This window comes from Jaculus jaculus, chromosome 1 (assembly GCF_020740685.1).
Source record: "Jaculus jaculus isolate mJacJac1 chromosome 1, mJacJac1.mat.Y.cur, whole genome shotgun sequence".
Classification (NCBI taxonomy): domain Eukaryota; kingdom Metazoa; phylum Chordata; class Mammalia; order Rodentia; family Dipodidae; genus Jaculus; species Jaculus jaculus.
The window spans coordinates 241,852,830-241,874,438 of record NC_059102.1 but is presented as its reverse complement, the minus strand read 5'-3'; the positions used below and the strand labels follow the sequence as shown (position 1 = coordinate 241,874,438).

At 47.5% G+C, this 21,609-nt stretch overlaps 1 protein-coding gene across 4 annotated transcripts in view; it reads left to right on the top strand.

Moving 5' to 3' along the window:
• The window catches only part of Atp2b4 (ATPase plasma membrane Ca2+ transporting 4), a 119,195-nt gene that overhangs the window by 74,770 nt on the left and 22,816 nt on the right, over positions 1-21,609 (top strand). For all 4 annotated transcript variants that reach the window (XM_045141675.1, XM_045141678.1, XM_045141676.1 and 1 more), the window contains exons 5-15: positions 463-588; positions 1,259-1,384; positions 2,510-2,545; positions 3,960-4,121; positions 7,239-7,453; positions 7,792-8,034; positions 8,946-9,187; positions 12,704-12,935; positions 14,296-14,475; positions 15,447-15,534; positions 16,402-16,508. In XM_045141675.1, the coding sequence (XP_044997610.1) occupies positions 463-588; positions 1,259-1,384; positions 2,510-2,545; positions 3,960-4,121; positions 7,239-7,453; positions 7,792-8,034; positions 8,946-9,187; positions 12,704-12,935; positions 14,296-14,475; positions 15,447-15,534; positions 16,402-16,508 (1,757 nt within the window). The remainder of the gene's footprint in view (positions 1-462; positions 589-1,258; positions 1,385-2,509; positions 2,546-3,959; positions 4,122-7,238; positions 7,454-7,791; positions 8,035-8,945; positions 9,188-12,703; positions 12,936-14,295; positions 14,476-15,446; positions 15,535-16,401; positions 16,509-21,609) is intronic.

Below are 21,609 nucleotides of genomic sequence, written 5' to 3'. Positions count from 1 at the left end.
CATGGGGCTACAGTGTAAGATCCTGGTCAGCCTGGACTAGAGGGAGACCCTACCTCAAAAACAAACAAACAAAAAAGTATATATTTAGTGTTTGGGAGGGTCAATAGTAGTTTGAGTTTATAGTATCTGGAAATTATTCTTGTCCCCATCTGAAGTTTCTCTCTCTCTCTGTCTCTCTCCCTCTCGTACTTTCTCTTCCCTCACTATCTCTTTGAAGCATGTGTGTGGTGCTGAGGATTAACCGCAGGACCATTTGCACTTTAGGCAAGCATTTTGCCAATGTGTTACACCCCAGCCCTAGAGTTACCTTTCACAGGCTCTTCAGGCATTCACAGGGCCACAGCTCGAGAGGTGGGGCCCAGGGGAGCATTCCAGAGACAGAGTAGAAGAGTTAGAGGCTGCCACCTTCTGTGAAGCCCTTACCTGCTCTCCTGTACTGTCACCCTCCCATGTGTGCACTAGGTGATCTGCTGCCTGCAGACGGGATCCTGATCCAAGGGAATGATCTAAAGATTGATGAAAGCTCTCTGACAGGAGAGTCAGACCATGTTAAGAAGTCTGTGGAAAAAGACCCCATGTTGCTCTCAGGTATGGCTTCTGGCTGCCCAACTTCCCATTTCCTCTCCCTCAGGCAGCCAGCTCACCCATTCTGTACCCTGTTCCCTCTCCTGGCTCTGTCCTTTCTCCTTCCCTTGGGTTCAGTGGGGGTGGAAGCATATTGGTGGATTCAGTTCAAAGATATAGCCGCCTGAATGAGGTTTTCCATGAAACAAGTGCTGTCTTTGGAGGGGCTCTGCTGTTTGGGAGGATGGCATGAAGTTACATCTTAACCTGAGTTTGCTTGGTCTGTTTAAAATGGACCCAGCTCTTGGCTCACTGTCTTTTTTTTTTTTTAATTTTTTATTTATTTATTTATTTGAGAGCAACAGACACAGAGAGAAAGATAGATAGAGGGAGAGAGAGAGAATGGGCGCACCAGGGCTTCCAGCCTCTGCAAACGAACTCCAGACGCGTGTGCCCCCTTGTGCATCTGGCTAACGTGGGACCTGGGGAACCGAGCCTCAAACCGGGGTCCTTAGGCTTCACAGGCAAGCACTTAACCGCTAAGCCATCTCTCCAGCCCACACTGTCTTTTCTTACTGTCTGCTAAGTATCTCATTATCCATTGGGGTCAGGGGAACCATATTTTTCTGTTGTGTTTCACATAAAATCATGGCTAGAATGATAAACATCACCCTGCCCTTCTTCCCCACTTCAGGGACCCATGTAATGGAAGGTTCTGGCCGGATGGTAGTGACCGCTGTGGGGATCAACTCCCAGACGGGAATCATCTTTAGCCTCTTAGGGGCCAGTGAAGAAGATGGGGAGGAAAAGAAGAAGAAAGGTAAGAGGCACTTGAAATGAGATTCTCTTTCCTCTCATTCCCCCGGATAAACTAGAGGCCAGGGCACAGATCTGGATGGAAAGCCTATTTGGGAAAATCTGCCAGGATGAAGCAGCAGATCTCTGAACTGCAGGCCAAGACAAAGATGTCAGCCTTACTCTCCAGGGAGGTCTGATGGAAACCAGATCTTAGCTCCAAGTTCCCAAGTCACATTGCGTTCACACCTCAGTTCCTGACTTTGGTGGGTTGCAAGGGGTTGAGTTAACCCTGCCCAGAATGAGTTGGCAGATCCTCTAGCCAAAGAGCCCTGCTGTCCTCCTTTCCCCCTATTTCGTTCCTCAAGAATGAGAGAGTAAATGAACCATCATAGCTGGGGGGAAACAGACCAAGGCAGGCATGGAGCCTGCTGAACTGTGGGCTCTCTGTGGAAAAGAGACCCAGCTAGAGTGGGAACAGAGAGGCAGTCCACCCTGTGCTTAACCCGGTCTTTGCCACTCACTCGTTCCTGAGGGAGGCATGACAGGAGAAAGAGGCTGAGATTCTAAAGCCAAGTCCACACCTCTCTCTAAGCATTCCGTCTTCCCTTGGGCGAGGGAAGAGTTCCTACCGCTTGGCCAGATCATCTTGGGCTGTTTAGCAAAGGGCAGTTCACGAAAAAGCAACAGGACAACTCTCTCAGAACTCGATTGTTCATTTCTGCAGCTACCTTCAGATGAGCAAGAAGAAGCCTGCCTAGTGCTGTTGTTCACTGGCCTGGAGACACCTTTCTCAGGGCCTTGCCACGGGCACAAACAGATCCTGTCTCTCACTCCCTAATCCTCACCCCATTTTTCCAAGAGTGGTGACTGCAGGCAGGAGCATCCTCCTCCCTGGCAGCAAGGAAGGGCAGCTCAGGTGCGATCACACACCTGCATGAGTGCTGCACGAGACCCCAAGGGTTCACTAGAGCTTCTAGGAAGGATGAATGAGCAGAGATGTGAGCTTCCTTTGCTTTTATCTCCTGCCTCACAACCGCCTCCTTTGCTGGAGCCCTTCCGAGCTCCAGGCGGGACCAGAGTCGGATAGCTGATCTCTTCATAGTCACTTTGGGTCTCCACCCTACTCTTTTCTTTCTTGTTCAAACAGGTAAAAAGCAAGGAGTCTCTGAAAATCGCAACAAAGGTAACCTCTCTCCACCCACTCATGTGCCATTTCTATCTGTCCACTCTCAAGCCAGACCTTTATAGGCCGTCTGTCTCCCTGCCCTCTCCATACTCTGTTATCTGCTGCTGTGGCCCATCCGGAGGAAGGTGCAGAGATCTGGGGGTGGGCTCAAGGTCCCTATCCCAAACTAAGACCGCACAGTAGCACCCTCTGCTGTTGCCTTAAGGAAGCTCACATCCAGGTTTGGGTTTCTGGGTGCGAAAGTCATCCAGGCCCTCACCGAGAAGGGCATGGAGCTGGGCAGTCCCTGCACCCTCCTCGTGCTAGCTGCCTCATCGGTGTCTTCTGGTCTGGATTTCTTCTCTGCCAGTCTGCTTAGGGGTGCTTCAGAGAGAGCCATTTCTGCCTCTCTCCCCACCTCCTTCTTTGTTCTCTCCACAGTCTGTTTTGTTCCTCTGATCTAGTATGTGTTTCTCTTGGTGGCTGTGTTTACATCCCGTCTCTGTCTTGTTTGTGCATCAGACAGCAGAGACAATATCTCAGGAGGGACTTCCTAAGCAAAGGGTGAAGTTTGAGGGGTGTTGGGGACCAGCAAGAAGTGCGCTCTTGATACAGGTCCTAGAGTTGGTTTTCCTTGTTACCTACATCACAGTACTCTTCAGAAATGGTCACTACATCAGGGCTTCAAGGCTAAACAGAAATAACTTGAAGCTTAGGTCTCTTTAACTCTTCTTCTAAAAGAAAAATGGGTTTAATATATCTGTCTTTTCCCTTGCATTCTCTTATTCCAGGGGATCCCTTTAGATCAGCTTCTTGTCTGTCTCCCAGAATGCTTATCTCAGGATTCGCTGTGTCTACCTTTGCAGTAGGGAGACAGGGAACTTCATTCCCTTGTCCTTCAACTTATAACTTACATAAGACATAGCTGGAGACTAACTTGGGTCTTGGGGGCCTGTGTTTCTTCCCAGAAAGAGAGAGACCTTTTAACTGAGTAGACTAGGACCCTGTGTTCTAGAAAGATCTGCCAGTCTTCCCCTTTGGTCCCTTTGTGCAATAAACATTCACTGTTTTAAGCACTGAATTCCAGAAAGGATGGTAGTGGTAACAGCTTTAGTGGTGTGATTAATCCCCTAGTGGAATAAACCTGGCCTGGGACTCTGCTGGGTGCCAGGAAGCTGCCACTGAAGAGGAAACCCAGACTCTAAAAGCATCCCCCAATCTATCTCTACTCGGTAGACCACCATTCCAAAGGCCCTAGAGGAAGGTTGAAGGCAAGTCCTGTGTCCAGCGGATGTGGAAGTGGTCAGAACTGAGGTCAGGGGCCCAAGGTACATTCCAGGAAGAAGACAGAAGGGTGTTGTGGCGTCCACCTCCTGCCACTCAGGGCCGCTTCCTTGCCTGCTCACTTGTCTCATTTGTGTGTACATCCTAGCAAAGACCCAGGACGGCGTGGCCTTGGAAATCCAACCACTCAACAGCCAGGAGGGGATCGACAACGAGGAAAAAGAGAAGAAAGTATCCAAGGTGCCTAAGAAGGAAAAGTCGGTGCTGCAGGGCAAGCTGACGCGCCTGGCTGTGCAGATCGGGAAGGCCGGTGAGTCAGGTTCAGCCTGCCTGGCGCTGCACGGATTCCCAATGCTGCAGTGCGGGCACACCACTTCCATCCCCTTCCTCCTGCGTCCACCAGCCCACGTCCCTGTCTCCTCCAGTGTGGCTGCTCCTTTCCCTGTGCATAAGCATTAACAGTCCCGAGGTCTCCTTCATTCAAATGAACGGGAAGGAAAGAATGGAAAGGAAAGAACATGTCATAGCCAGGGAGGTTCGCATTAACAAGAAGACCGGTCTTATAAATTCCTGTAAGGACACAGGTTGGGGGGGGGCGACGGGGGACTGCAGTTTGCTAGAGGCACTTCCCTGGCATTGTGGAAGCTTTTGGCCCAGCATGAAGCCACGAGGCCATAGTAAAGACTGACGGGAAAGAAGACAAGGTTAGAGATACCGTCTACAGAAGAGGGGTCCTGTGGCTAGGGTGAACAGGTGGCTTCTGCATCACTCACCTATACACTGTCCTTTGCGCCACCTTCCTGTAGAAGGGAGCAGGATGGGGAGGGGGAAGGAAAAGGAAGATTGCCTCTCTGTGGGCATGTCTTTCAGGGGGTCTGTGCAATGAATGTTTTGGACCCCAGCCTTCCATTTGCCACAGTCGTTCTCGGCACACCTCTGTGAGCACAGTTCACCCAAGGTCCCCGCTACAGTAGAGATTCAGCTGAAAAGGTCTGCTGGGGCCTGAGTTTCTGCATCTCACACATGCACGTGCTTGCACATATACCCAGGCAGTGCCGGTGCTTCTGATCTGCCAGGCAAGGATCTGCGATAGCCACTAACTACAAATTGCTTCTCAGTCACAGTGGTCCCGTTTCAAATGTTCAATAGCTACATGTGAACAGAACCAATAGAGAACATTTTAAGTATCACAGGCAGTTCTGTGGAAGTGTTAGCCGATTCACTCCAGCCTAGCACTTAGCTAAATTTGGCTGCTTTGAAGTCTTGGATATAAACCCTGCATGTATGAGATGAGCTGCAGGTACAAACGCCAGTTGAGGCTGATATCCACACTCGAAACTGGTCTAGGGCAGGAACTACCTAGAGATTGGCCTCTTGTGTTTTGTTTTCTGTACCAAGCCAGACCAGGACTTAGGTGAAACAATCAAGATGCCTTCCACCACCTAGAGTAAATATGCCCGCCCCAGCCAACTTTGTATCATAGGATCCTTTCTTCCTTATCCTCGTGAAAAACAGTCAAATGAAAAAAACAACTACTCTCATTGATACCATCACCCCTGGCTGTGCTGTGAGGCCCATGAATCACCAGTCAGGCTCTCAAGAAGGGCCAAGGCCAAGACCAGACTGTGGTTTCAAGCAGAGTGTTTCCCAAAATACCATAACACAAATGGGTACAAGCTGATCCCTCCATCCTCCAGGGTACCTGTCATTTTACTGTGCCATGGAAGATGCTCATCCGTCCCAGCTAGCTTGAGAACTTCTTGGTTTTAGCACTAAAAGTCTTTCATGGGCTGGAGAGATGGCTTAGTGGTTAAAGTGCTTGCCTGTGAAGCCTAAGGACCCCGGTTCGAGGCTCGGTTCCCCAGGTCCCACGTTAGCCAGATGCACAAGGGGGCGCACGCGTCTGGAGTTTGTTTGCAGAGGCTGGAAGCCCTGGCGTGCCCATTCTCTCTCTCTCCCTCTATCTGTCTTTCTCTCTGTGTCTGTCGCTCTCAAATAAATAAATAAATAAATAAGTCTTTTATCCCAGAAAAACCTCTGCCTTCAACAAGCCAGAATGACTTGTCACCCCACCAGTGTACTATTATCAGAGCCTTAGTTCTTTCTTGATTTAAAAAGGGGTGCTAACAGTAACCTATCTCCTAGGGGTTATTATGAAGGCTTGCCTGACCCATGGTAGGCATCATATAAATTGTTATTTTTTTTATAAATACAGTTTTCTCTTTAAAAATATTAATTTTTATAAATATTTGATTGTTTATTTGATAGCAAGAGATGGCAGACAGAGAGAGAGAATGGGTGTGCCAGGGCCTCCAGCCACTGCAAACGTACTGCAGACGCATGTGCCACCTTGTGCATCTTGCTTACATGGGTCCTTGGGAATTGAATTGAGGTCCTTTGGCTTTGCCAGCAAACGCCTTAACCACTAAGCCATCTCTCCAGCCCCTAATTTTTCTTTTATGTTAATTTCAACAGGTCGTTCAGTTTATCCCTTCACCCCAGCTCCTGTTACCCTGGAGACCATAGAGCCTGGGGTTATGGTACTCACTATGGGGTCATGAAGACCTCAGCCAGTCCCTGTGGGGCAGCGGGGGGTGGGGGCCATGCCTCAGGGTACCCCTAACCACCCTGCAGCTCTTACTGTCCTTCTGTCCCCCTTCTGCACTGTTCCCTGAGCCATCAGAGGACTGCTGGCAGTCTGAGTTAGTGTTGAGTTCTCTGTAGCCTCTGGACTTCGGCTTTGTGTGTGTTTGTTGAGGTAGGGTCTCTCACTAGCCCAGGCGGACCTGGAATGCACTATGTAGTTTCATGCTAGCCTCAAACTCATGGCAGTCCTCATACCTCTGCCTCCCAAGTGCTGGGATTAAACACGCACGCCACCACACCTGGCTGAGAAGCATCCGTTAAAGGGATCATCATCTTGGTGACGCACTGGTGCTGGGGGCCAGTCCTGTGACCGAGCTGTGGATTGTGCAGCATTTGCAGGCCAGTGGAGGAGAAGTCCACGCTGATACACCGCTCAGTGGACAAAGGGAGTTGCTGCATTGTGCACTGTGAAACAGCAGCATAGAGCGCAGACCACCCAAGGGTCAATGACTAGTCCAAACAACAAATCAAGTTGGCACAGTGCCAAGAACAGAATCTGTGTCTTTGGAACCGCTGTGGGTTTTTCTCCCTCTCTTATGTCAGTGCATAAGCAACAGAGAATAGATAGATTTTAATATGATTGTGGTTCAAAAAATTACAGAAAGGGTACAGCAAGCTGGGCGTGGTAGCACAGACCTTTAATCCCAGTACTTGGGGGTCAAAGGTGGGAGGACCACTCTGCATTTGAAGCCAGCCTGAGACTATGTAATGAATTCCAAGCCAGCCTGGGCTAGAGTGGATGTAACAAGATGGGGTTCATGTGCCTTGTTTCTCTGGACAGGTCTGATCATGTCTGCTATCACAGTGATCATCCTCATTCTGTACTTTGTGATTGACAACTTTGTGATACAGCGCAGAGCATGGCTACCCGAGTGTACCCCCGTGTACATCCAGTACTTTGTCAAGTTCTTCATCATTGGCGTCACTGTCCTGGTGGTAGCCGTGCCGGAAGGGCTGCCACTGGCTGTCACCATCTCACTGGCCTACTCCGTGAAGGTAAGACTGAAAGAATGCTACTTTGTGTTTGAGCACAGTGATGGGATGGGAGTGTACCGTGCCACCTTCGACGAAGGAGTAGGCCATTCTGTCCTCTGCGTGCCTCTGGGTGATACCTTACACCAGCACAAATCCCTGGCACTGGCAAAGGACCATCTCCTCCTGTTGTGTTTGTAGTTAAGTCAGCCTATGGGACCTTGAAGCTGCATTGTGCATTGTGGTATAGAACTAGGCGATGGAGTGGGACATGTTGGCTGAGACTCGGCCTTTAAGCTGTGTTTTCTGTGGCTTGGAAAGCCCACTGGGTGCTCTTAAGTCCTTTCTCTTTGCCTCTGTAGAAAATGATGAAAGACAATAACCTGGTTCGGCACTTGGACGCTTGTGAGACCATGGGCAACGCCACAGCCATTTGCTCTGATAAGACAGGCACACTGACCATGAACCGCATGACGGTGGTACAAGTTTACATTGGGAACGTCCACTACCATCAGGTCCCAAGCGCTGATGTCTTCCAGCCCCAGGTCCTGGACCTCGTTGTCAATGGCATTTCTATCAACAGTGCTTACACCTCCAAGATTCTGGTAAGCTTCCCCGTTGCCTGGGCACTGGGAAGGGCATCTGGAGAGGAATATTAATTATCCTTATTATTTCGTCTGCCCAAATTGCCATTGTACATCCCACCTGTTGCTCCTGATTGCACAGGGTTGGAGTGAGACTGGGGAGTAATCTGTGGAAGTAGATGGAACTGATGGTTATGAACACCTCTACTTACTGTCTGTAGCAGACAGCGTCATGTCTCTGAAATGAGCTTCCAAACCAGGCACAGTGATGGAAGAAGGGACATTTATTGAAGCTTACAGATCCAGAGGAAGTTCCTTAATGGCAGAAGAAGCTGGCCTCCTCTCACAGGTCCACACAGAGAGAGAGAGGGAGAAGCCCCAAGCCAAAAACCCCACAAGCTGCCCCCCCACACAGCACACTGGAGGAGCTCCAGGCAGAGCTCCGGCACTTTGCACATCTTTAGAGTGGAATCTCAAACCCACCACCTCACCTCACTGAGCTGGACCTTAGATCTCCCCAGTGACGCCTCCTCCACTCAGATAGCTACAGATCGAAGTTACAACTGTAACACATGCACAAGGGGGCACACATGTTTGGAGTTCTGGCACATCCATTCTTTCTCCCTTTCTCTGTCAAATAAATCAATAAAGTTAAAAATAGGGCTTATCTGAAGTAAGTTACTCACTTTGTAGGAACAGAAGGTTTTGGAATGAGAACACCCTCCCCTCAGGATGAGAAACTTCATGACCACCCCCTGAGACCTGAGCAGCTGCGGGCTCAAGGTCAGCACTGGCTGCCTAACTGAGAGAGCCACACCACAGGCTGCCCTCTGTGCGCTCCAGTGTACCTGTCACATGTACCCACCTACGTTTTTTTTCCCTGGTGAAGGAATCTCACTAGCCCTGTGTCCTTTTTTTTTTTCCCCTCTCAGCCTCCAGAGAAGGAGGGAGGCCTGCCACGGCAGGTGGGCAACAAGACAGAGTGTGCCCTCCTGGGCTTTGTCAGCGAGCTGAAGCAGGACTACCAGGCGGTGCGCAACGAGGTGCCTGAGGAGAAGCTCTACAAGGTGTACACCTTCAACTCCGTGCGCAAGTCCATGAGCACAGTCATCAGGAAGCCCAGCGGCGGCTTCCGCATGTTCAGCAAGGGCGCTTCAGAGATACTGTTGCGCAGGTGAGCCCCCCCCCCCGTCTCCCCCTTTATGCCTGGAGGGTTCTCCCATAAGGAAGGTTGGGGTGACATGTCCCATGCTGAACTAGTCTGAAGGGTGACTGGCCCTCCAGCCAGATGGTGACAGCTGAGCTTTTACTCAGGGCAAACATTGCTTTTAAAGACTTGGAGTTGTTCCTTTTATATATTTCTTACAACAAAGTGAGGTGGGAACGATTATTACTCCTGCTTTAAAGGCAAGAGAACAGGGGCTGGAGAGATGGATTAGCAGTTAAGGTGCGTGCCTGCCAAGCCAAAGAACCTAGGTTCGGTTCCCCAGGACTCACATAAGCTAGATATACAAGATGGCACATGCATCTGGAGTTCATTTGCAGCAGCTGGAGGCCCTGGTGCACCCATTCTCTCATGCACCCCCCCATTATCTCTATCTGCCTCTCTCTCTTTCTCAAATAAGTAAAAGCAAAATATAAAGACAAGGCTGGAGAGATGACTTAGTGGTTAATTAACGGCATTTGCCTACGAAGCCAAAGGACCTAGGTTCAATTCTCCAGGACCCAAGTAAGCCATATGCACAAGGGACACATGTATCTGGAGTTCTTTGCAGTGTCTAGAGACCCTGGTGTGTCCAATCTCTATCTGTCTCTTTTATCTCTCTCTGCTTGCAAATAAATAAATTATATATATATATACATACATATATATATATATATATATATATATATATATATATATATACACACACACACACATACATACATACATACATACATATATATATGTGTGTATCTATATATACACTATATATACATATATATTTATGTATATGTGCAAGGACGTTACATCATTTCCCCAAGGAGAATAGCTAACAGTGATACAACCAGAGGCGTCAGACTGGTCAACCAAAGCTTTCATTTCTTAGTCTGTTAGTGGAGATAGTATACCCCATCTCACCATGCTTAAAGGATTCAGTGAGCATAGGATGGCTTACACAACAAACTAAGAACTAACAATGTCAGATCTTGGTTCCCTTTTCTTTCCCATTCTCAATTCTGATTACAGGGCATTATATAACTTTAAAAGTGCCTAAGCTACCCATAGGTGATTAGAATTGACTCAGCTTGGATATATAGCCAATAGGACTGAACTGCCTCAACTTGGCTGCAGGCCCCTTTTCCCCTCTTTATTGGTGCTGGGGATCAAACCTAGGACCTCACACATACTAGGCAAGCTCTCAACCACTGAGCTATATCCCCAACCCAAAACTTCTATTTATTCCATTTTTTTTTAATTTATTTATTTATTTATTTATTTATTTGAGAGCGACAGACACAGAGAGAAAGACAGATAGAGGGAGAGAGAGAGAATGGGCGTGCCAGGGCTTCCAGCCTCTGCAAACGCACTCCAGACGCGTGCGCCCCCTTGTGCATCTGGCTAACGTGGGACCTGGGGAACCGAGCCTCGAACCGGGGTCCTTAGGCTTCACAGGCAAGCGCTTAACCGCTAAGCCATCTCTCCAGCCCTATTCCATTTTTTTTAATGTGTGGGCTGGAGTGATAGTTTAGCAATTAAAGTACTTGCCTGAGAAACATAAGGACTCAGGTTCAACTCCTCAGTACCCATGTAAGCCAGATGCACAAGGTGGCGCATGCGTCTGAAGTTCATTGAATGGCTAGAGGACCTGGCATCCCATTCTGTGTCTGTCTGTTTCTCTCTCTCTCTCTCCCCATCTCTCTTTCTCAAATAAATAAATAATAATAAAAATTAAATGTATTGTGGCACTGAGGATTAAACCCATGTCCTAATGCATGCTAGGCAGACACCCTCCACTGAGCTATATCTTCAGTCCCTTTCTACTTTTAAGAAGTTCACATGAACTGGGCATGGTGGCGCACGCCTTTAATCCCAGCACTCGGGAGGCAGAGGTAGGAGGATCACCGTGAATTTGAGGCCACCCTGAGACTACATAGTGCATTCCAAGTCAGCCTGGGCTAGAGTGAGACCCTACCTCAAACAAAAAAAAGAAGAAGAAGTTGTTCATATGAGCAAGTAACCCAGCAGTGCCTCCACTTGAGGTCACATGTGGAAAACAGTGAGTGACACAGAGAATCAAGCTGCTGCCCACCTAGTGCTTACTGAATCTACAGGCCATCACACTTGGAAAGAGGGACTTCAGCTGGGCACAGTGGCACGTGCCTCTCATCCCAGCACCCAGGAGGCTGAGGCAGAAGTACCATAAGTTCAAGGCTAGCCTGAAATACATAATGACACCCTGTGTCAAAAAAAAAAGAAGTATACAAGCATGGTGGCGCACACCTTTAATCCCAGCACTCAAGAGGCAGAGGTAGGAGGATTGCCATGAGTTCGAGGCCACCCTGAGACTACAGAGTGATTTCCAGGTCAGCCTGAGCTAGAATGAGACCCTACCTCGATAAAGCAAAGAAAGAAAAGAAAAAGAGGGCTGGAGGGATGACTTACAGTTAAGGCATTTGCCTGCAAAGCCAAAGGACCCAGGTTTAATTCCCCAGGACCCACGTTAGTCAGATGCACTAGGGGGCGCACACATTTGGAGTTCACTTGCAGTTCCTGGACGCCCTGGCACTCCCATTCATGATCTCTCTTTCTCCTTCTTTCTCTGTCAAATAAATAATAAAGTAAGAATTTGTGTTTGAAAAAAAAAAGTATTAAAAAAAAGAAAAAAGTCCTTAAAAAGAAAGAGATGGGGGGTTAGAGAGATGATTTAATGGTTGATGGTGATTGTTTGCAAAGCCTGATGTCCTAGGTTCAATTCCCCAGTACTTATGTAAAGCCAGATGCACAAAGTGATGAATGCATCTATGCATCTAGAAGCTCATTTGCAGTGGCAAGAGGCCCTGGTGTGCCCAATCCCCCCAACCCTCCCTCCACCCCCTGCTTGCAGAAAAAGAAAAAAAAATAAGTGGGACTGGGGATATAAGTCAGTTGGTAGAGTGGCTGCCTAACATGCATGAGGCCCTGGATACTATCCTCAGATCCCCATAAAGCAGATATAGAGGCAAATGTCTTTAATCCCAGGAGGTGGAGGTAGGAGGATCAAAAGTTCAAGATCATCCTTGCTACGTACCAATTTTAAGCTAGCCTAGACTACATTACATGAAAACCTTTATCTAAAAGAAAAGAGGAAGGGGCTAGGGAAATGGCTTAGCTGTTAAGGCATTTGCCTGTGAAACCTAAGGACCCCAGTTCAATTCCTTAGGACCCATGTAAGGGAGCACATGCATCTAGAATTCATTTGCAGGGGCTGGAGGCCCTGGCGTGCCCATTCTCTCTTTCTCTCTGTCTGCCCCCCCCCCCCCGTCTCTCTCAAATAAATAAATTAATTTTTTTTAAATATTTTTTTAAAAAAAGGAAGGAGGGACAGCTGAGTAAAAAAAAAATAGAGATATTTGACCAGGATAGTGCAGAGTTGCCAGAGTGTAAGTGATCATGGAAACATACTGAGTGGGAAGACAGGCCCTGCCCTCTGACCGTACATCTCCTCAGGTGTAATCGAATCCTGGACAAGAAAGGAGAAGCAGTGCCATTCAAAAGCAAGGACCGAGATGATATGGTCCACACCGTTATTGAGCCCATGGCCAGCCAGGGGCTCCGCACTATCTGCTTAGCTTACCGGGATTTTGATGATGCGGAACCCTCATGGGACAATGAGGCTGAAATCCTCACTGAGCTGACCTGCATTGCGGTGGTGGGCATTGAGGACCCTGTGCGCCCAGAGGTAAGGCTTTGTCTTGGGGAAGGGCAAAGAAAGCCTCAGTGATGGCCTCCCACTAGCCAGTGGCCTGCGTGTAGGTCCAGTGTTAAGCTGATGAGAAGCCACCAGGGAGTCCCAGGAAAGGGGTTCATGTTCCTGGCCTATCTGTAACCCCAGGACATTGCCTATTTCTCACTTACAAAGATAGCTGCTTTCTGCCTTCTGCTTCCCACACCCAGTGTGGAGTGTCACAGTGCTAGAAGGTGGCACCCCTGGGGTGCATGCTGTTTGAGTGGTAGGAAGTGAACATTTTATTGGGTTTATTATTCGGCACTTAAGAATTGTCAGGGGTTAAGGAGATGGCTCAGTAGTTAGGAGTGCTTGCCACTTAAGCATGAGAGACCACCCAAGTTCAACTCTGCAGAACCCACATAAAAAGCTGGGCCTGGCCAGGCATGGTGGCACACACCTTTAATCCCAGCATTCGGGAGACAAAGGTAAGAGGATCACCAAGAGTTCAAGACCACCTTGAGGCTACGTAGTGAATTCCAGGTCATTCTGGACTAGAGTGAGACCCTAACTCAAAAATAAACAAACAAACAAAAAAAAAAAAAGAACTGGGCCTGGCCACCCATTCCTGTCACCTCAGTCTGAAGGGGCAAGGAAAGAGACCTAAAAATTTCTGGGGCTTACTGACCAAAAAAAAACAAAAACAAAAAAAAAGACAAGACAGCTCTCCAGGTTGAGGAAGAAACCCTGTGTCCAGGAAGTACATGGATGTACTCAGAGTTCTCTTTTGACCTCTGTACACATGTGTGCATGATACCCATGCACTTGGGGATGTATACACACATGGAGAGAGAATAGGGAGCAGGATTAACTACAATGCCAACTTCCTCTTTAGCCACCTTTTTCCAATGAATACATTCATTTTGATCACCCCCAGTGAGCAGAACTATTCTAGACATAACACAAGGAACAGAGAAAGCTGAATTTAGACAGGTGTGCTGGCAGTTGTCAAGGCCAAGGATGGTGAAGATGTCCTCCTGCACTTGGGAGACTGCAGTGAAGGTTGGTGAAGTGTCAGAGCTTTTTATAGAAAGGAACACAGTCTCTACCTCACCAGATGCCTGTCCATGCCTTCCTGAGAAGTCTGGGGAAGGAAAGTATTCTTAGCTGGCTCAACACAAACTTCCCTTTCAGCCCATGGGACAATAAGTGATATCTAAACGTACAGTGTGGGATGGACAGAAGCCAGGGAGCACAGAGACTATAATGACCCTATACAGCTTCCTTCCTGTGCAAAGACAGAACAGCTGAGCAGGGGCAGTGTGCTGGACATCAACCCCCACAGCCTCCTTTCTTTGTTTTTCACTCTCCTTAGGTACCAGATGCTATTGCCAAATGCAAACAAGCTGGCATAACTGTCAGAATGGTGACAGGTGACAATGTCAACACAGCTCGGGCCATCGCCTCCAAATGTGGCATTCTGACACCTGGAGATGACTTCTTGTGCTTAGAAGGCAAAGAATTCAACAGGCTTATCCGGAATGAGAAGGGCGAGGTGAGTCCTGGATGGGAGAGACCACTTACAATGGAAGGGCTGTTTTAATGTGCAGCATCTGAGGCACATGAGAACGGCTGGGTGGCTTTTGCACTGAAGTCTGTCCACATTGGGCCAGCCCTTCCCACACAGCCACTTGCACGGTAGATGAGGAGCTGTCACTCTGCATTCAGTTCCCTTTGTTCATTTTTATTTATTTATTTATTTGAGAGTGACAGACACAGAGAGAAAGACAGATAGAGGGAGAGAGAGAGAGAATGGGCGTGCCAGGGCTTCCAGCCACTGCAAACGAACTCCAGACGCATGCGCCCCCTTGTGCATCTGGCTAACGTGGGACCTGGGGAACCAAGCCTCGAACCGGGGTCCTTGGGCTTCACAGGCAAGCACTTAACCGCTAAGCCATCTCTCCAGCCCCATTCAGTTCCCTTTGGAGACAACATCACTCACTTCGTGCCTTTCTGCTTTTTCAGTCACAGAATGAGTTTGTACTCATTTCCCTGTACCAGCTCCTCCTGTGTCACTTGGCCTGTGGCTGCTGTGGCCCTGTGACATGGAATTGTACTAGATCCTAGGTAGCTATGATGTAGTAGGAAGATAAACAAAGCTTCTTGGCCTACACAAGAACTCAGACTTCCAGAAGCACCGCTGAAAGCCACCTGGGCCAGGTGCTCACTCTGCCCTCCTCTTCTCAAGGGTTTACGAAGTCAGGGTTGGCGCCAAGATAGGAAACAAAGAAGGAAGCAAGCAGGGTCTGGATGGACACCATCAGTGAATTCACCACTAGAGAGCCCTTTCCCCAGCTTGGGTTGGCTGTTTCATTTCCGGGGGGGGGGGGAGGGGCAGGATAAATAAGGCTCCCACCAGGGCCATGGAGTTCCAGCATTCCTGGGAGCCGGGATGCGTGGAGAAGTGAGAATTTCCTGAACAGCTGCTATGAGTTTGATTGATCCAGGTGTCTCTGGTGTTGACAGGTCGAGCAAGAAAAGCTGGACAAGGTCTGGCCTAAGCTTCGGGTGCTGGCACGGTCTTCACCAACGGACAAGCACACACTGGTGAAAGGTGAGGGTGGCCCTCGAGTAGGTGCCTGCTATAGATGAAGGTGGGTGGGGCCTGGAATTGGTAAGAGCCATCATCCACCCAAGCTGGGGAAAGGGCTCAGTGGTAGAGCGCCTGTAGGCATTGGGCATGCACAAGGCCCTGGGACCAATGCTGTGTCAGAGCTAGGTACATTGATGCATACTGGAATCCCAGCACTTGGGCAGCGGAGACAAGAGGATCAGACCAAAGTCATTTCAGCTGCATAGTGAGTTCAAGGCCAGTCTGAGCTACCTGAGACCCTGTCTCAAAAGTGAAGCAAGCACTGCATTTCATAAGCCAGTCTAAGTCCCTGGTGAGTACATGATGTAGCAGAGGGAGTGTGGAGTGAAGAGGACCTTGAACTGCTGATTCTCCTGCCTTGATCTCCCAAGTGCTGAGGTGGTGGGCACGCACTTCCATGCCCAACTAGAATCGGGCTTTATAAGCACCCCATGACTACTTGACAGCAGCCCTGTGAACTGAGCGTGGCAGGTAGAAACCACTTTTGTTTTGTTAGGAAGGGGATAGAATGCCCAAAAGATAAATTTACCCAAATTGCTCAAGCTAAAAGAGTCCAAAGAATCCCAGCCATCTGCCTTCAGATCTGCCTGGTGCTTATCCTGCCACATTGTGGCTGCTTAGGGCATTGGATAGAGAATGCCTGTCTCAGCTCAGAGTGGTACCCATGAAACGGTGACTACCCATGGTGGTTACTGTAGACCTGCCAACACAGGGCAAAGGGGAAGAAAGCAGAGAGTGGCATGGTCCCCCCTCTCATGGGCAAGAGTGTTTACCCAGTGGCCTCAGGTGGCACATGTGTGCTCATTGCTGTGTGACTGTTTTTCCCAGGCATCATTGACAGCACTGTTGGGGAACAGCGGCAGGTGGTGGCTGTCACCGGTGATGGAACAAATGACGGGCCCGCTCTGAAGAAAGCAGATGTTGGTTTTGCCATGGTAAGCTCAGCAGGATCTCTCCTGGGGAGTGAGTAGCCTTCTCTGATGGAAGCTAGGACAGGCCACCAGCGGTCTGCTACTTCCTGTGCCCTCATATCCTAGGACTGCTCTTCTCCCCAGCTCTGTTTCTCCCATCTGCCTGGTCAGTAATAGTGTGTGGGTGCTGGAGAGATGGCTTAGCCTTTAAGGTGTTTGCCTGCAAAGGCAAAGGACCCAGGTTCAACTCTCTAGGACCCACGTAAGCCAGATGCACAAAGGGGCACGTGCATCTGGAGTTCGTTTGCAGTGGCTGGAGGCCCTGAGCACCCATTTTTTATTTGCCTCTTTCTCTCTCCTTCTTTGTCTCTCAAATAAATAAATAAAAATATTTTTGGAAAATAGTGTATGGGCCGGGCGTGGTGGCGCACGCCTTTCATCCCAGCACTCGGGAGGCAGATAGGAGGATCGCCGTGAGTTCGAGGCCACCCTGAGACTACCTAGTGAATTCCAGGTCAGCCTGGGCCAGAGTGAGACCCTACCTCAAAAAACCAAAAAAAAAAAAAAAAATCGTGTATGTGATAGAGCACGCATCAAGTAGGAAAAGGTAGATGACAGGCAGAAATCATGAAGCTCCTCACCCAGGAAAACCACCATAAAGGAACCATGGGCATGACATTAAAAAAAAAAAAAAAAAAACTTTAAAGTAATCATTAGGGAACTCTCTTTCTAAAAACCACTTTTAGCTAGGTGTGGTGGCATATGCCTTTAGTCCCAGCATTCAGGAGGCAGAGATAGAAGGATCGTTGTGAGTTTAAAGCCAGCCTGGGAGTACAGGGTGAATTCCAGGTCAGCCTGGGCTAGAGTGAGATCCTACCTTGAGGGGAAAAAAAAAGAGTTTTAATTCTAGGAAACCTTAAGAATTTGAGAACGTAGGGAGAATCATACATTGAATCCCAAATTTTAACCACCAATACATCTCTCCAGCCCATCTGTGAATTATTTTAAAACAAACTCAAGACATTGTGTCATTTTGCTCACAAAATTTTGAGTATATATCTCTGGGCATGTTGGCTCATACCTCTTATCCTAGCATCCACACACCATGATTATTTAGTGAAAACAACAGCATTTTGGTTTTGTCTATTTATTAACTTGAATGTCTGTTACTTCTCTTTATCTGTTGCTTTCTCTGTTTTTTTCCCTTTCTCCATGTTTTAATCCTCATATGGAAGGCAGATTGAATGCTTGATTATGTTCCATTATTTACCAGTTTCCAAAATAATGAGTTGTTGGTTGAATAGATGGCTCAGCCATTAAAGGTGCTTGCTTGCAGAGCCCACTGACTTGGGTTCAGTTCCCCAGCACCCACATAAAGCCAGATGCACAAAGTGGCACATGCATCTGGAATTTGTAGCAGCAAGAAGTCCTGGCACACCCATATCCCCCCCCTCTCTCTTTTTCTGACCTCGCAAATAAAAATATTTTTTAAAAGATCAAAATAGGGGTCGGGGTGATGATTCATCAGCTAAAGATTCTTGCTTGCAAAGCCTACAGGCTCAGGTTCAGGTTCCCCAGCCACACACATGCCTACATAAAGCCAGATGAACAAAGTGAGGCATGGGTCTGAAGTTCATTTGCAACAGCAAGGGATCCTGCCATACCTATTTTCTCTTGTCTGCCTCTTCCTCTGTGAAATAAATAAATAAATAATATTTTAGAAAAAGCAAAGGTGCCAGGCATGGTAGCGCACACCTTTAATTCTAGCACTCGGGAGGCAGAGGTAAGAGAACCATCACAAGGCCACTCTGAGACTACATAGTAAATTCTAGTTCAGCCTAAGCTAGAGTGAAACCCTACCACAAAAAAAAAAAAAAAAAATGGGTGTGGTGGCATACACCTTTAATCTCAGCATTTGGGAGGCAGAGTTAGGAGGATCTCCATGATTTTGAGGCCTCCCTGAGGCTACATAGTGAATTCCAGATCAGCCTGAGCTAGAGTGAGACCCTACCTCAAAAAAACAAAAAACAAAAAAAAAAAAAAAGTAACCAATGATTTATTTTAATTTTTAAAATATCATTTCAAACATGTGAACTTGTAATTCGTTGCTGTCCTGAGTGTGTTAGTTCTCAAATGGACCTGTCATTAGCCAGAGGAGCCTTCACTAGCACCCTCATACAACTCAGGCATCTGTAATCATTTTCCTGGTCTCTTCCCTGACAACATGACGCACAGACACCGCGCATTTCTCGTCCACAGTCTGGAATCACCCAGGTTTCAGTGTGTCCTGCCTCACGTGTGGGAGGAGTGGTTCCAGGGGACATAGTTGGAGCGCTTCTTCTCTCTTCCCTCTGTGCACAGCATCACCTCCAGGGCTTTCACTTGACTGCCAGGCTGAGAAATGTGCTTCTAGGTCTCAGTTCTGTTTTTATATTTGTTTTAAAGATAAAATACTTTGTGAACTTATATTAATATTTCTCATTCCAAGTTAAAATTCTAGAGCTCTAACTTCCTAACTTCTTTTTGTTTATTTACATGTGTGTGTGCATACACGAGTGTGTGTACGTGGAGATGTCAGAGTCTCTTGCTACTGCAAATGAACACAGCAGATGCATGCATTGATTTTTTTTTTTAATCCAGATTTACGTGGTTGCTGGGGATTGGATCCTGGGCCAATAAGCTTTGCAAGCAAGTACCTATAACCACTGAGCCATCTCCCCCCAGCCCTATTTCTTACTTTCTAATTTTAACTTCTCCAAATTTAGCTCTTAAGCTAAAATTGTTTATTTCTAATGACATTAACATAATTATTGGCCTTGTCTTAAAATACATATGATAGTTTAAAAATAATAAAGATAAAATAATTACTAAAACAGTTTTAAAAATGTTCAGTTGTGGGCTGGAGAGATGGCTTAGCAGTTAAGCGCTTGCCTGTGAAGCCTAAAGACCCCGGTTCGAGGCTCGGTTCCCCAGGTCCCACGTTAGCCAGATGCACAAGGGGGCGCACGCGTCTGGAGTTCATTTGCAGAGGCTGGAAGCCCTGGCGCGCCCATTCTCTCTCTCTCTCCCTCTATCTGTCTTTCTCTCTGTGTCTGTCACTCTCAAATAAATAAATAAAAATGAACAAAAAATGTAAAAAAAAAAAAAAATGTTCAGTTGTGGCCGGGCTCAGTGGCACAGGCTTTTAATCCCAGCACTTGGCAAGCAGAGGTAGGAGGATTGCTGTGAGTTCAAGGCCACCCTGAGACTATATAGTGAATTCCAGCTCAGCCTGGGCTAGAGTGAGACCCTGCCTCAAAAAAAAAAAAAAAAAGGCTCAGTGTCCCTATGTTCTCCAGGAAAGCCTTGAACTCAAGACTATACAGCCTTAGCTTCCTGGGTGCTGAGATTACAGGCATTTATCACCATGTCTGGCTAAATACTTTTCTCATGGTTCTTTGTATCTGTGTATATATTATCTTGCTCAGAATTTATCATCAGATTACTAACAAGCATTCTCGTGTGTATGATATGCATGTGTATATGTATGCCTGTTTGGGTGTGTGAATACATGGGTATGTGCGTATGGAGGCGAGGTTGATGTACTTATTTTTTTGAATCTTATTTATTTATTTATTTGAGAGAGAGAAAGAGAATGGGCATGCCAGGGCCTTTCGCAACTGCAAATGAACTCCAGACACATGTGCCACCTTGTGCATCTGGCTTTATGTGGGTAATGGGGAATCGAACCTGAGTCCTTTGGCTTTCCTGGCAAGTGCCTTAAATGCTAAGCCATCTCTCCAGCCCCAATGTCCTTATTTTTGAGACAGGGTCTGACACTGAACCTAGAGCTCACCAATTCAGCTAGACTAGCTAGTTAGCCAGCAAGCCCTGTGCATCCTAGCTTCATTTCCCCAGCACTAGGATAACCCCCGTACTCATCTTTTGTACTGGTGCTGAGGATCTGACCTCAGGTTCTCACACTTGTGCCTCAGGCAGTTTACCCAGTGAGCCGTCTCTTTAGTCCCAAGAAAATTATAATTCTTTTTAAATTTAAAAATAAGATTAGGACTAGAGAGATGACTTAGCAGTTAAGGCACTTGCCTGTGAAGTCTAAGTACCCAAGTTTGACTCCCTAGTACCCACATAAGCTAGATGCACATGGTGGCACATTCATTTGGAGTTTGTTTACTAGAGGCCCTGGCACACCATTATCTATCTCTTTCTCTCTCTCTCAAAAAACATAAATATAAAAATAAGATTAGAACCCGGTCGTGGTGGCACAGGCCTTTAATCCCAGCACATGGGAGGCAGAGGTAGGATCACCATGAGTTCAAGGCCACCCTGAGACTACATAGTGAATTCCAAGTCAGCCTGTGCTAGAGTGAGACCCTACCTGGAGAAAAAAAATAAAGGATTAGGCTGGGAAGGGTGGCACATGCCTTTAATCCCAGCACTCAGGAGACCAAGATAGGAGAATCAGGAAAGCCAAATTAGGAGAATCACTGTGAGTTCAAGGCCAACCTGGACTACATAGTGAATTCCAAGTTGGCCTGGGCTAGAGTGAGACCTACCTCAGGAAAAAAAAAAAGAAAGAAAGAAAGAAAAAAGGAAAAAGAAAGAAAAGAGTAAGATTAGCCAGACATAGTGGCACATACTGTTAATCCCAGCATTTGGGAAGCAGAGGTAGAATTGCTGTGAGTTCAAAGCCAGTCTGGGAATACAGAGTGAGTACCAGGTCAGCCTGCACTAGAGTGAGTCCCTGCCTTGAAGAAAACAAAATAATAATAGCAATAAATAAGGAGCTATAGAGATTGCTTAGTGGTTAAGGCACTTGCCTACAAAGCCAAAGGACCCAGGTTCGATTCCCCAGGACCCACATAAGCCAGATGCACAAAGGGTACATGTGTCTGGAGTCTGTTTGCAGTGGCTAGAGGCCCTAGTGTGCCCATTCTCTTTCTGTCTCTCTTCTCTCTCTCTCTCTCCTTGCAAATAAATACATAAAAATTAAATTTAAAAAATAAAAGGTTTTTTTTTTTCCAAGGTAGAATCTCACTCTAACCCAGGCCGACCTGGAATTCAGTCCAGTTGGGCCTCGAACTCATGGTGATTCTCTTAATTTGGCCTCCCAAGTGCTGGGATTAAA